The sequence below is a fragment of the Nestor notabilis genome, unplaced genomic scaffold (genome assembly GCF_000696875.1).
Source record: "Nestor notabilis isolate BGI_N333 unplaced genomic scaffold, ASM69687v1 scaffold20393, whole genome shotgun sequence".
Classification (NCBI taxonomy): Eukaryota; Metazoa; Chordata; class Aves; order Psittaciformes; family Psittacidae; genus Nestor; species Nestor notabilis.
The window spans coordinates 15170-31438 of record NW_009922684.1 but is presented as its reverse complement, the minus strand read 5'-3'; the positions used below and the strand labels follow the sequence as shown (position 1 = coordinate 31438).

Sequence of the window (16269 nt, the reverse complement as noted above, 5' to 3'; positions counted from 1 at the left end):
CCTGCTGAAGTTTAATACTTGGAAACTTGCATCAAAAGGTGAATGTCTTTTAATAACACAGTTTCTTTGCAATGTCGTTTCCCCTTATCTGAAGCCCAGACTTCAAAGTCTGGCAACCACCTCCTGCAGTTGCAGGCCGCTGCTCATCTTCTCTAAAGCAAGCTGCTGCAAAGCTTTAATTCTACAGAGCTTATGAGCTTTGCAGGACTGCAAACAAATGTCAAGGGACTGGCTTTGGGAAAACCAAGCGTTTTTAGTGAACTGAAGCTGGATCATCAAAATTGGACCACATTTAATTACAGGGACTATGGAGGGCCTTTTTTTTTTTTTTCCCCTAGAACAGAATTCTTAAGATTTGCATGTATGTGAGTTCCTTCCCTCCTCCATCAGAAAACCTGACAGCTTCATGGAAGAATAATCATATGGTACTTTCTGATTGCAGCTTATTCATACGCGATCAAGCTATTAATGACTCTAGCCTTGCAACAGCCCCGCTAGCATCACTGCCTTCATTTTGCAAAGGGAAAACAAAAGCATAGCAGGTAGACAGGTTTATTCAGAGACAGGGAGCAAGTCATAGGTGGAGCCAGAGAAGAAAATCTTTTCTCCTTTCCCTCCTCTGCTTGGCTTTAACTAGATTTGGCCTGTTTTGCTGCAGGTGGCTTCTGATGTTAGGTGTTTTAAAGTAGCACGATCTGAATAATTGCAATCATTTTCCCAGACTGATCTGGGGAGGTTTGGGGGAAAAGAAGAGGTTTTAAAAATATGCCTACAGATGAGTCATGTTGGTTCTATAAAAGTCATCCTTGCAGGTGATAAGCACCTCCTCTGACAAGGCACTGCAGTAGGATTTTAAAACTACTTCAGGTCCACACATTCGAAAAGATGACTTCCAGAGCAAATTGCAGTGCAATGCTCTGCCCCAGCCCTTCCCTCCCTGGCTCCCTGCCTCTAAAGGCCAAAACAAGTATTAGAAAATAAATACTTACCATTCTGACATCTTTCTGACTGGTGTGCTGCAGGTAGGGAAGGGTTGCTAGCTCAGCCATCGCTTGATTAATCACTTGGGACTGTTCCTCGACTCTCTGCAAACGGCCGAGGAAGCTGGCGTAATGCAACTTCTCTATCCCACGTGAACATGCGCAGCGATTGTCCTGTTTTCTCAGCAAAAGCAAGTAGGTTAGAGGAGAGTCACAGAAAAACACACTCATCCTTTGAGTCTTACGTCTTGAGGCTTATCATCATATATATTTGTGCTGGTAATACTATAAGCAATATGGCATCCAGCACCTTTAAGATAATGCTGCTGTCAATCTTTATAGAGGGGAAAAAAAAAGACTTTCTTGCCATAATCCCTCTAGTAGTACTAGAAAAATAAATATGTTGTTGTAATATATGTGAAGGGGAGGCAGCAGATAACAAACCTGAACGCAGTTTTCTCATTTGGAAATGGCTTTTCCATAATCCCCTCTGTTAAATATTACCTGACATTTATGGATTGCTTTTAAAGTTTCAGTGAAGAGGTTGAGGAAACAGCGCAGTGTGTCAGCTTATGGCTTGTTTGCGTGCTAGGCAAATGCATAGTTTTCAAATATATAACCCTGAGGGACTAAAACTTGCAGAGGTGGTCTCTGATCCTCCAGGCAGCTACGCACATGACAAGTTTTAAACATGTGTATACAGAAACTCAGCCAAGCGCTTGCGTAAAATCTCAGCACCTGCTGAAGTGTCTGCTGGATGGCAGCCTTACCACCACATTTTTGAAAGTATTCTGATGCCAAAAATGCAAATAAGCACCCTACCGAGATTTTCAAAAGCAATTTGGCCCAGATACACGATGAGATGTAGCTATTGCATATTTGAATGCTCAGCCCTTCAGAGTGAAACTTCCATTCATTCATCTATTCAGGGTTTTAAATATATTTAGGTGCCTGAAATTCCAAGAATTGGCATCAATTTTCAAAACCACTTCCAGTATTTTTAGCAGACCTTTGTTCTGACAGTTACGTATGGTAGCACACTGATGCTGCCATTTACATAATGCTTCCAGATAGGTGGTTCTAGGTCCAATCATATATTGAATGGAGTGAAAGGAAAGTCTTGAATGACATTTATTTTTCAATAAATGGTGTCCAGTTTTTAAAATGAACATTTCTTGGCAAAGAATCTTCATCATTTGGTTTGATCTTGATCTTGCTTTGCAGAAATTTGTGTGGGGCAAACATCAAGTGTTAAAAAAGTAGCTAACAACATAGTTCTTGTATAAAGTATAAGAATTTAATAAGAATGCTGTTCTTGTTTTCCATAAATCTTACAAGAATAATAGTGCAAAAAAGCTTAGTTTTTTTTTTAATTCTAGAAAAATAAGAATAGTCCTGGTATAGTTAATTTTACCCCTTTTGATATAATACCTAATATAATTGTAAAATAGTATGAAATAAAAGACCATGCACTGGTGACCAATGGTATGAATGCAGTTATAATCTGGGAGCTCCAGATATGAAAGCAACTGAAAAAGAAATTGCTGAGCCAATGAACTGGTATTTCCATTAGCTGAAGGAGAGAAGTAGGCACTGCACAGGGAAAACAAACTCTGGTCAGCAGTTCTCTGGAGTATTGTAGATAGCTCCAGTCAGCTGTGTTTGGAGAGGTTAATTTAAACCCAAGCATCATAGAGCAGAGAAGCCAGCATGGTAGGAGATACCTCATTTGAGAGAAGTGTGGTTTGATTAGTCTGTTAATGAAAATGCCAAGAGCTTATTATTCTTCTCAATAAACATAATGCAGGGCTAAATTCCAAAGAGAGCAAACAACTGAAAAGGGAAGGAGAGATAAAAGACAATGATAACAGAAGGACCATTGTATATAAATAGGTACCAATAAGACTGGGATGGCAATTAAGCTTCTTATATTTCAGGTGGAAGGTCTGCAGTGTGTTTCACCAAGAGCAGAAAAGGCAGAAAGCCTAACTAGTTCTAAGACGGATTTTATTCAATCTATGCATAGGATATTAGGTGACACAGCAGTGTATGTGATTTGACTTGAGGAGCCAGGAGATCCCTTCCAGACTCACCTTCTCATGAACTTCTGTTAACCTACCTCTAAGAAAGGAGACCAGGACAACCTTCTTACAAACTATTGTTATCACTTGAAAACTCCTTTTCTGAAGCCCTGACCTAGTATTAGTAGGAGACATCAGTGAGAAAAAAAAATCCTGTGATCCCTGATATGTGAAATGGTTAAGCCTGAGACAATCTAGTTTGCATGGCACTAAAGCAGGGAACAAAATGGAACCCCATCTCCAGCTGATCACTCGTATTTGAGACCCAGATAGCTGTGTCCCCAGGTAGAGCTTTGTGCATTAAAATAAAGAGAAGCAAGCAATTAATGAGAGAGAAAGAGATCTCTTATATAAGTTGAATAGTGTCACAACATTAGATGCAGCAAAAGGTTTTTCCCTGCTATTCTTGAAATCCGCCCAAAAGCTTTTTGTGTAAGCACTAAGAAATGAGAATATTGAGTCATCAGCTAAGAAAGCAGGTAAAAATCCTCTCTCATCATGCTGTGTCTGCTGGGTGCTTCTCCAATGATTAAGAAAGTAAAGGCAAAGAGAAACATTTTTTTCTTTGCTTGACCCTCCAGAAAAAATATAAAAGCATGCCATGTAGCTATGGGAAACAAATTTGGCATCTGTGCCAACATGATCTCTGTGTTTATAGTAGGTTGAAAATAGCCAACAGTGGGTTTTTTTAAGGGATTAGAGGAGGTTGAACATTGTCAGAGGTGATGTTTTGGTGACAGTGAAAAATGTAGAAAGAGAAAGTAAATAACTGCTGCTGGCAAGAGAAAAAATTCCATGGGGACCTGAACCACATGATGAGAATTACATGAACTATAGCAGAATTCAAGTTGTAGTAACAAACACAATAAAGTGATCAAGCAATCAGATAAAGATGAAAACATCTCAGGTAGGCACAGTGAAGGTTAAGTAAAGACCAAATTTAAATGGAGAATCCAGTGGAAAGGAGCTGGCTCCTCTAACAAAGAGAAGAAATGCACGTTTGTGGAATCAGTTAGCATAGGAACCAACAAATGTAGTACATGGAGTCACAACTGCATCCTGTCTAGAAATGCAGTAACTTATTACTGCTGTTACTTTCTGGATGGATCTCACCTTTATTGTCTGGTATTCCAAGGAGAATTTAAAGAAGAAAGTAAAAATGAGCAATTGATGGATTTTCTCTTGATGACTTTATTCATACTGGGAGTCTTGGCTGAGGTGGGGTCCTCCCAAGAGAGTTTTTCCCAGCAAACTTTATGCTGCACAGATTCCCTTTATACTTAAAAAAAAAAGGGGAAAATGAAAAGGTGTTTATCCCCAGAGGTGTCTTTGAAGACCTGTGACATCCTCATTCTTTTGACCTTGGGATGAAAAAGCACCTACAAAAAGCAGATCGGCCTGTTCTGGATGGAGCTTACCTGCTGTTGCTAAATACGGAGCAATAACTAGGACAGGCTTTCATTGAAAAAAGGAGCTGGAGTACATGTGAGAGGAGAATTGAGAATTTTGGGATGATACCCCCACTTTTTGCTTTTCTCTATACTCAAGAAAGGATTCATCCTTTATGCCACTTCTGTTTATAAATAAAGTTTAATTACTGAGTACTAAAGAAAAAGAAAAACTAAGTGGCTGGTCAGTCTGGATTTAAAGCAGGGTCTGTCACATCCAATACATGTGACTATCAACTTTAAGAGCACCACTTTGCAGAAGTCCCCAGTAGTTTTTTTCTATTGTAGAGTCTTTACTACTATTTTTCAGCTCAAAATCTGAATAAAGTTACGCCTTGCAAGCAGCTCTGTAGTGTATTGCAGTAACAAGCAGAAAAAATCCATCATAATGTTTCTTTAATGCCTTTGGTATCCTCCAGAAAACATGTATGCTGAAATCTGTATGTAGTAAACACTCCCTCTACTTAAAAAATAGACATCAAAAAAGCGAGATCTGTAAATGTACGCATCATGCTGGGAAACATACAGTAGGTTTTGTTTACCTTTATAATATGAGCCCTCTGGCCGTTGTTTCTCCTGTTAAGTAGCATCATGTGCCATTGACATGGGACTGCGGCAGGAGAAAGGCAAACTTTGTGTGTATAAAGCAGCAGAAATTACCCCAGTGAAATCACTTGATAGAATAACCCCTTGTCAGTGCTGGTAATCTTGACTAGAATATGAGTAGCTGAAGTTCTGACTAATACATATCTATATACACATATATATTTAAGACAAATAAAATAACCTTTGTGTCATGGTACGTATTTCTGGATAGATGAGGTTTATGGCATTTCCTCATCATCATCAGGTGATGCTGCAAGGGGACCAGGCCGCTACATTCATTCTCAAATGCTTCCTGCTTTATGATATATAAATGCCTCCTTGATTTAAATGGGACTGGCTGTTCTTTATGATTAAGAGGGGCCAACAGAAAATGTTCTGTTTTTTTAACCTTTAACTTCATGTCTTACAAACAGTGGTGTGTGTATAAATCATATAATTAACTCTAGGTTGGGTAGCTGCAAAACTGAGGTGGCAGAATTGACTTACATTAAGTGTTGCCATGGTTTAATAAGCTTTGCTTTAGCACTGAGATGTTTTCACCAAAAAAAAATCTGACAAGGACAAGTATTTGGATTGTATGTTTGCATCCACAAATGAGGAAGAGGGCAGAAAGGAATGTTTTTTCTATTAAAAAACAAATACATTCTTTTATCTTCTTACAGTAGGTTGTAAAGCTAGAGTCTGTATCTGAAGGTTTTCTTGCAGAAGTTTTTAATTTAGTTTGTGTGTAACGGAAATAAGATGGAATCATATTTCTAGCTTGAAGAAAATGTTGGAATACTTTCAAGGAAGCAAAAGTAGCCAAATTTCTGTCAGGGCTATAAAGAGATTTTAATCACCAGTAGCAGAGCAGTCCTGGCTCCGTGCCTATCTGTATTAGCAGGCATAATTAGCTTTGTCATTTGCTCTTTGGGTCAGAGGTTCTGTCTTGCCTGGATCATTCAGCGTTATGGAAACCAAAGGGAAAGTGAATATGTTTCCACCAATAATGGATGTGGAATTGGCAGCTGTTTGTTCTAACTCAGTGATAATTTCTTCTATCTTGGGTCTCTCCTCCTCTACATTAAAGCTCCCACTGACCCCTTGGGTGCTAGTTATGAATCTCTAGGACTGAGGTTCAGACCTCTTATCCCATTCTTGCTGCTGCTGGAGGTGGCACTGGGATAGACCTGGCCTGAAACACATGAAAGTTGTGCTGACCTCCTTGAAAAAAAAGCATCTTTGCTGCTGACGTCAGTGGCGTTGGGAGCTCTCTTTTGTTTCAGCAACACTATTTAAATGTATGAGGTAAGGTCTAGAGCTGGTAGAAAATATTACTGTGTAGGAACAGTGTAAATTCATATAGCTAGTGGAGCCTGGCTTGAGCAATCCTAATACACCACTCTCACCTCTTACATGATGAGTTCCTTTTCCCTATACCCTGGATACCAGATACCATGTATCTCTGCTTGTACCATGTGATCCAGTTAGTCCAAATTCATTTACAGATCAGGATTGTTATGGGGAATCCAAAGACTATGAGATTTAATTTTTTTTTCCTCTCTTGATAGTTTTTAGAGACTAATTAACTGCAATAGAGGAATCTCGCCTCTGAAAGCTCTATGTTATACCCAAAGACAGTATTGTGTATACATATATTTTTAATTGGAGTTTTAGTGGGGCTTTCAGAAAGACTAGGGTTTTATCCTGTATCCAGTGCCCACCTGCTATCTTTTTATACTTCAAACTTCTGAAACATTCAAAGTGCAATGCACACAGCAGCGACAGGTATTTCACTTTCCGTAAGATGCCATTTCCGTTAGCCTGCACATCAATAACTTGGGCTTTTGGTCATCTGAAGCCAATAGCACATGGCTTCAGGAAAGAACTGGAAAGAAGTAGTTCTGTGTTTCCTTGGGGATGTCTTCCCTCAGCCTCCCCCACCTGCCTCACGCTGATGCAGATGCTTTATGAGCGCCCATTTTGGCGAAGCACTAAGCACCTTTACCTCCCACTAACCATGTAAGTTCAAGCACTTACTGCTGTTTCAGCAGCTGCTCTCCGAAAATAAAGGAGATATAGCTTCCCCAAATATCTAGCTAATGTTTCCTCCTTGCTAGGGGTTGCTAAGTAGCAGTTTTTGTCAACCTCCTATGTGGTATCAAAACCTAAGAATATAAATCCTGTGATTTGCTAAGACACCCCATACGAGGAAATGGCTCTGGTGCCTTCAACATACAGAAAACTAAAAACCTGTTATTGCTAGGGAAGAAGCGTTAACATTAGCATTTACAATCTGGGGAGGAGAGGCTTTTTCCACTTATTTTCAGGAGAATAATTTAAGTATTGCATTAAAACAGTCTAGTCTACATGCAAATTTGATTTTTGACCTTTTGTGCTAATCAAAAGCCATGGTGCTAAAAAGCTGTGTACATTATTGCAGAAAGTATGGAGTAGAATTAACTAATATACCTTCAATATGGTTGTAGCAGATTTGAAGGTTATTTCACGTACTTCACTACATAGGGATCAGGGTCTAAAGCACTAGAAATCCTTCAAGTAGCAATTATTAACTCTTGATGGAGATCCTAGTGATATGTGTAGTAAACTATGGGTATTAAATATAGCAAGTCATTTTGGTGGTTATGTGAAGTAGGCATATAATATAATAGGCCATAAAGATTTGAGAAAATTGCATGCAAAGTGATTTTAAATAAACTGGGTACATTCTTAAATGATTAGGGGTACTTTTTAGAAGTATCTAAACCTCATTCGAACTCTGTTCCTAATGCAATTCACTGAGCATTTCTGGACACAAGAGCAGCATGTGCAGAATGAATTACCCACCAAAAAGCACACATCATTCACACATGCACAGGCTTATGCTGCCATACACACTATACACCAGAAAGGGTATTTTATACTCACAGTTAATTTGGTGCTTCTTATAAAATCTATTACTGGCATGATCTTTTCCCCAGTGTAATCCCAGTATCTTTTTGTTTCTTCTTTGGTGAGAGGACAGAAAGGTACTTTCCGGTCTAGGAAATTAAATCAAAAAACCATACACTGTGTTTATCTATACACATTTTCCATAGAGGATCCAGCAGGAAGATGGGGAAACTGAAGGAGGAGAAAGGAGGATGGGGAGAGATTTCTGGACACCCAGGGCTGCCAGCACAGAGAAATGGGTCCTGCGAAACTCCTCACCCTCCCTCATTTAGCAAGGACCATGGAGGTCTCCCCTGAGCTGTCCCAGCTATTAAGCAAGTTGGCGTACCTGAAAAGATTGGCAGTTTTTTATTTGACCACCTTTCCAAGATTTTTCCAATATGTTTGTTTCTGAAACCCAGAGTCAGTGAGTACTTCTGAGGAGGCTCAGACAGCCACTCAGCTGTCTGTGGCAAGATGTGAAGTCCATGAGGATCTGGAATAGGGAAATGAAAATAACTTCCACTGTCACATTTCTTTTCAGTTGTAATTCAGTTACTTTTTTTTTTTCCCCCAGGAAAAGAAAGGAAGTCTAAGAATGAAATGTAATCCAAAAAGCTTGCCAAAACAAAGGTGATCAAGCCAGCACATCCAGCTATAACTGGGTTTTGAAATTCCAGATTTTGCAACCTTTTCCATTAACAGCTTAAATATTGCTGATGCACAAGAAAAAACATGTTCTTTCCATTTATGTACATTTCTATGCTGATAATCCAAAGCATTAATAACTCACCACTTCAGTAATGTAACATAGTGATCTTTTTACTGCAAAAGAAGCTGTTTTGTTTTTCCCTGAATTTTTGAGGTTTTACTTCCTACAGATTTGTTCTGTAACCATCACCTTCACTGTAATCCCAGGGTTCCTGCATGTCGTTTCTGACCCACCCAGCTGGCATGTTAACAGCATGTGCTGTGGCTTGCCCAGAGTTTGACTGCTGCTGCCAAAACCTCTGTGTATTAGCTGAGTTGGTATGCCCTGACCTCAACAAGGACAGATGCTCAGACCAACTGTATAAACCGCCTTTGCTTAGGGAACCAGACCAGTCCTTTCCTCCCTCCTCTTGCCCTGCAAAAAATAAACCTAGATTGAATGTCAGTGTCACTTTTCACAAAGGAGTGCTCTGTTTTCAGTGAGCTCTGCTTTTAAGATGCCAGGCTGCGTGGTCAGAGTGACAAATGGAGAACCCCACTCAGAGCTCTCTGAACTTACCCCTATATAAATCAAAGTGAGTGGACCTGATATTTCCCTTGCAGCATATTCTGCTTTTGATGGATTCGCAATTTTGCAACAAACTGCATTGTACACTTGGATTTAAATGTGTATCTGCTCCTTTTCCTTGGCAATAAGGAAAACTTTGAAATCAATTCAATCCTTACACTCTAGCAGAACTTGGACTAAAATTGGACAGATAATTGTTACAGAATAAGAAGATTATTTAAAATAACATGTTCGTGAGACGTCTGGTATTTCACACCCACTGTTAAAATGGGGTTTAGCTCATATTTTTAATTTCAGCTATTCGAGATACAGACCTGCAGGTTAAATGCTCAGCGGTACCACACTGACAATGAGCTAAACTTGTTGCTTTGTGATGGTTTTTTTTGGTGGGCAGTGTGATTTTAGGTCAGACCTGAATAGATGAGTTGAATAACCTTTCTGCTTCAGTGGACCTCACCTAGCACTGTTGTGAGTTAGCTCAGCATCATCTCGGAAAAGGAGCTGTGTCTGCTCTGTTTACAGGACAGAAAGGAGGGAGCTTGGGAGAGGTCCCATCTATGTGAGACATCTGAATACCACTGCACTTTCAAAACCCTGATATCCATGTTGGTTTTTCTTGGCATTCTACCCCATTTAATTCCTAGAAACTTCAGTGGTCCCAGAACCTGCAGTCAGAGAAACTTGTGTAGAATTGAAGCAATTCTTTTAACCAATAGATTTTTGTAAACAAACATATTCAAAGGCGGATCTGGCTCTATTCAATCTATTTTATAATTGACTATATGTTATAATTATAAAGTACCATAGGACTGAGATCTTTTACACCTCCCCCCTTTTTATAGTTTCTTCCTTTTCCTTACTGGGAGGAGTGAGAAAATGGCTGATGACACTTTCAGGGTAATTCAGTGATTTATAAGCATAAACTGAGTTTCAGCACAACACTTGCACACCTTGGTTGCACATGTGCTTCTGGAAGTGTCACTTTTTACTTGAGTCTCCTCAAGTAAATTGAGAGGTTATGTGAAACATGAATTAATTTTTTTTTAAATCAGATAGATGGAGTCTTATTTTATGCTCCTTTTAATGCCAATACTTTTGTCCCAGGAAGTTCTCCGCAAAGTCACATCAGCAAGTAAACAGTAGGCAGGGATTCTACAGACACCATGATAGGCAAGTCCTCATTTTCCCTGTTAAAACAACCCCAAGGCTACTGCCAGAAATCCAGTACATGCGTGGTCTGCAACTTGCAAGACACAATCTAGCTTTACACTGGTTTCCTTAAAGCAAAACAAAAATGAACAAAACGAGTTTACCTGTGTTCAATAGTTGCAGAGTTTTGTGGTAAACATTTGGTTTCCTAATTCCTATTTATGTTTTTCAAATAGGCTTTCTTTTCCTCCCCAAAGACACAGTGTGTGTCCTTTTGGAAGCCTTATGTATCTGCTGAGTGCTGGGGCTCAGCAGGGCTGCAAGGACAAAGCAGTCTGACCTGGGTCTAACTCTTGCTGGGAGTAGGCAGCACATCAGCCCTTTGGGTGACCCTGCTGGAAGTGGCAGTAAGAGGTGAGCTAGACATCTAGTTTGTGTGAGAAAGATAGGGGCTTTCCAGAATTTCACCTGAGACATTTACTTTTCCCTTTACATTTCTAAATCAAACTCAAGGTCAAGCGTTATCAGGGTCAGCTATGCTCCAAGTCACCAGGTTAATGACAGTAAGAAATGCCTTTTATCCCCCTGCCTCTCTTTTGCCAAAATGTAATGCCCATTCCTCCTGAAATAAGGCTGTGGTCACCAGAATTTAATCATCCGTTTACTTCAGGAGATGCTATTTGAGTTCACTCCTCCAGGAGATAAAAATGGACTCTGCAAAGGCCTTGTTCACTCTGAATTCTACTTGTCTTCAACAGGCTAAAGGAAACCTGGCTATCTATTCCCGTTACTGCAGCTGAGATGCTCTCAAAAGTGTCAGTCAGTCTATTAGTGCTCATAGAAGGGAGGATATTTTTGGAAAGTGAAGCCCTTGCTGCAGGGGTGACTGTCGGTAACAGATGGAAACCCAGAGAGATGGGAATGAGTTTGGGTCTCACTGTCATTGCAGTGCACTGCAAATCTACCTTTGAACAAAATATTAGTTACAATAATGAAATTCAACAATTCAAACATGGGGCTTTGTGGATAAAAATCATCTTTATGGGATTTGCAGTGTAAAGTCTGCACTTGGCCTAAGTACTGATTCGATTGCCTAAATCATGTGCAATCATAAAGCAAATTTTAGAAATTTATTCCTTCCCCTATCCCCCCGAAGTGTAGAAATGTTTGGAGCTCAATCTCCAGACTCTATCAAACTCTTTTTAAGTCAGCCACTCAAGCAATAGTATACAGCGCTTAAGGACATGTGAAATCTGCTGTTACCTGTATATATGTGCTCCACATAATCAGGGTGCTTTTTAGCAAACCTGGTCTTTAACTTGTTTTTTTCATCAGCCTTGATTTCTGTCCCAAGTGGTGTGTACATAACCGAAAAAGACACTTCTCTAGTGATGGCTTCTTCAATCATAGCCTAAAACAGGCAAAAAAATTATGTATTACATGTCAGTTAATGGCTAGTTAAAAAAAAAATAAAAAAACCCCGAACTTTCACAGATTATATTTTCCCTTTAATAATTTCATAGTCATGCAAAGATAACACATTTTGGTTGTGAATATTAATTAGAGGAGAATTTAAATTAGTTCCAGAAAACACTGCCTATCTATAGTCAGAAAATCAACTTAATGGAGAAAGAACATTTGTAAACAGTTTTCAGTGCAGCAAGTCTATGTCTTCAATGAGGAAAAAAGTATTAGATAAATTATCTTTTAGAGGAAAAGAAAAAGTGATTCCATGCCCTCTGAAGGTCACATCTTTCATCTGAGGGTTTTATTCAGTCCTTGGGAGTTGGTTAAACAATACTAAGCATTCATATTACCCCTTGGGTTGGCATGAATTGGACACTGTGCCTATATGGAATATTAGTCTTAATATATTGCATTTAAACACCATTTGCATTAAGCGTAAAATTCACTCCTGTGCAGAGGGCAACACAGAGCTTATGAACCTTGTCATCCCTTAAAAATGACTCAGATGACACATTGTGCTAGTCTTATGCAGAGGTGGATTTCACACTTAGTGGACCCCAATGAACTGGTGCTGGAACTGGCAGGAGCTACCAGCCTGGAAACAGCCTTGCTCAGTATTATTGATCAGTGCAAGGGAGGTTGAGCTGCAGCAAACCCTGGATTGGGTTTGGCTAAGACCAAATTCAGTGCTGCTTCAGCTGCATCTATTGCTAACAAAGATTTTGTCTCCTTGACATGGGCAGTCATTTCTGGAAACTCAGAGAACTGCAAGGTTTCATTAAGGTGTCTTGGCAATAGCATAAACATGGTTAATAGTGACAATACTAACACAAAGTTAATAGAGATGGTCAGAAAAGCATGAGAGGAAAAGATGCATTTTTTTTTTTAACAGGGTTTATGAATCTCCCAGGTCACTTTATACACTGATGTGATTCACAGAAGGTATCATTATGGGACTAGTTTGGTGTTTTATTGACAAGTCCTCCCTTTCATTCTCCAGTCTATCCTCCACCTATATAAAACTATCCAAGACACAGTGTGCCTCCGTGAGTCATTTGTTTAGCTGATGACTGCTCCCACCAACCCAGCATGGAAGGCTGAGTGTCAGTTAGTTAAGTATCTGTGTCCTCTCTTTAATGGCTTTAGACAACAGGTCCTCTAATATGGTCTTATGCCACTTCATTTCCATTCTGTTTATTGGTATGGGATGCGCAGAAATTCTATAGAATTGTTTTAAGCAGATATTGGGATAGGCTGCCATACATGCATCCTGAGTACACTTACACTGAATACTCTGCCTGGGTGTCAAGGGTGTCACTGGGGATTTGTTTATGTTTTAGATTACAGTATTTAGTTAGTTCATTGTCCTGCATTTACTGGAATGGAAGTAGTCTGGAGTAGCTCGTATTTAGTCCTGGAAAATTAAAAAACTTCAGATGTGTGCAATAGTATCATGGCCACCTGGGGCAGTAATAGCTTTCCCCCCCAGTGAGAAGGAGTTGCAGTTTTCCATGGGTACAGCTGTATTATCCATGGTTAATGCCACAGATCTGGAGGTATCAGACCAGAAAATAGGAAGTGTGTCCTCCTGCCAAAAACTTGGAGGTCCATGAATGGATCCTGTGCCCATTCCTTCTGGCGGAAATACATACCAGTCTGCACTGATTTATAGGAAAATTATTTTAGGATTTCATATTTCTATGGACTTTAATTATCTTGTCATCCAGGGCCCTTAGAGGTTCAGTAGCAAAACAATGGTACCAATCTAGCTTTTCAAGGTACATTTTTTTAAAAACGCAGAGGCCTACTTGTTCAAGTTTTGCTGAATTTCATACTTAAACATAGGCACAGAATTAGGTCAGCCTTATTCTGTGGGAGATATTGGGCATTCTGCTTATTTTCTATAGATTGGCAGTCATTTCCTAATCTGGACCAGGCAAGCTCTGTATTCTGCCTGAAAAGTTCTCTTTTGGCTTTATCATCCCGAAGAACAGTTCAAAGTCATGGCTATAATATCTCTGCATTGCCATGTACCCATGGCTGCTCTGCACAGCAGAGGGCAATAACGGTAAAATGTCAGCCACTGGGGAAAAGAACAGATCTGTAGTTTCTGGTCAATACTGCTACTGAAGGTATTATTATTACCCAAGAGCATTTTTTTTCCCCAAGCTGCTGACCCTGGACATAGATGCTATTTGTTTTATTATCCTCTTGGATTTTTATGGGGTAAAGTCTTTCAGGATATAAAACTTGAGCCCATAAAAACTTTGTAGGAGAAAACTTTATACGATGGAAACCCTAAGGATTTTTCTGCTTAAGCCTTTATGCACTGAAGTCCATACGCGTGGATGAATATCTGGCAATGTGTCCAGGAAACAGGAATGTGTATAGATTATCATCAGTCATGCTGTACACCATGCAGCTACTCAGGATACAGTCACACTGTGCAGAGGTTTGAAAGGGCTCCAATGGACTTTCAAGAGAATTCCTGCAGAGAGGACAACTGTGGGGCTTTTTTTTTCTTCCCCATTTGCACATGTTTTCGTGTCTTTTCATCTGAAGGGTCCTTTCTGCAGTGTCCTCTCAGATACATCAGGGAGGATGTTGCTCTTCTGGCCTTGGAGTGGAAGAAGTGTCAGGCTGTTTCATGAGTATGGGGGTAGCTGCTACACTGATAAAGATGATTAAGAAGATGATTTTTTTTTTCATATCTTGCAAGTGAGCTCTGCAATGATATCTCATCTCATCACTTGATGCTACATTCCAGCCTTCAATCCCAGAAGAGTTAGAAAAACTCTTGAAGTCCTTGAAATGACCTTTAACTATAAGAAAGACGTCCTCTAGCAATGTACGATAATGTAAGGATTATGGCTGACATGAGCCCACTGCATTTGGTGGTTTATCTTAGCAGTGGACAAAATCTATTGCTTCAGCAAAGATGTAAAAGTAGCTCAAGAAGAGGCTGCAGAGTAATCTGATGATAGAAAAGATTTCTTTTTGTAGTTATGGGACTGACTCATGCTTTGCTGTGTCAGGAGGTTTATATCCCTGTTTTGGAAGTGTGGGGTATCAGAGAAAGTCTTCAGAGAAACCATCTGGAGACAAAGTGTCTCAAGGAGTATTTATATTGCCAGCACTTATAATAAAATACCAAATAATTCCTTCATGAAACAGAAGCTTTCACAAGGTTTGAGGGATGTATATTGCTATCATGATAATTAAAAAGCCAAAAGACATTCTTAAACAAAAAATTTGTTTTGATCAAGGGTTTAAACATGTATTTGACCCAACACCACATAATCCTCTAAGCACCTTGGCCCTGCAATATCCTTACATTCTATCATATGTAGTAATGTTACATTTCACAGACATTTTAATAAAAATCAAACTTTAGCCTGAACAATCGTCCTGGGTTCAGCTACAGCAGTCATTGTTCCCCTTCCTAGCAGCTGGGGCAGGGCTGTGGTTTTGACTTTCAGCCTGGGAACAATGCTGATAACACCAATGTTTTTAGTTGTTGCTCAGTAATGTTTACTCCGACCAAGGGCTTTCTCAGTCTCATGCTCTGCCAGGGAGGAGGGGAAGCCAGGAGGAAGCAGAGGCAGGACACCTGACCCAAACTGGCCAAAGGGCTATTCCATACCACAGCACGTCATGCCCAGTATAGAAACTGGGGGGAGTTACCCGGAAGGCCCAGATCGCTGCTCGGGTCGGGCTGGGTATTGGTAGGCGGGTGGTGAGCGGTTGTGTCCTCCCCCCTTGTTATTTCCCTTATCATTATTATTGGTAGCAGTAGTGGTTTGTATTATACCTTAGTTACTGGAGAGCTGTTATCTCAACCTGTGGGAGTTACAATTCTTTTGATTCTCCTCCCCATCCCTCCACGAGTGCAGAGAGGAAGAACAGGGGGAGTAAGGGAGCGGCTGCGTGGTTCTGAGTTACTGGCTGGGCTTAAACCATGACAACAATCTTATATTGGCCCTTCACCACCCACTAAAATCCTGTTAAGAGCTCTCATAAAATGAATAGGTAGATGAACAAGAAACAAAGATTTCCCATGCCAACTTCTGATGGCAAATGATATAACTACTTCAATATTTTTATGAAGCTCTTGCCATTTTGTGGGCTTAGAGCAGACATAGAAGAAGAAATATGGCACTGTAGCAAAAAATTCTTCATAGCAGTGACAGTAGCTTTCCCTGCTACAGTCCCTAACCTTAATCCTCTTTAACTACAGAAAGGTTTAATTTGGAAAATCCAATTATCTTGACATCTAGAATTAGCCAAAAATTTAGATATCTTTCTAGTGCCTTATCTTGCAGCTGCAGTGCATGCTCAGCCACTGTCTC

General features: G+C 39.9%; 1 protein-coding gene across 1 annotated transcript in view; it reads right to left on the bottom strand.

The window, feature by feature from the left end:
* LOC104403570 (spermatogenesis-associated protein 16-like) overlaps positions 1-16269 on the bottom strand; it is a gene marked incomplete at both ends in the record, with an annotated part of 29481 nt that overhangs the window by 3442 nt on the left and 9770 nt on the right. The window contains 4 exons of the mRNA XM_010011758.1: positions 990-1154; positions 8023-8135; positions 8375-8521; positions 11717-11864. Coding sequence (XP_010010060.1) covers positions 990-1154; positions 8023-8135; positions 8375-8521; positions 11717-11864 — 573 coding nt within the window. The remainder of the gene's footprint in view (positions 1-989; positions 1155-8022; positions 8136-8374; positions 8522-11716; positions 11865-16269) is intronic.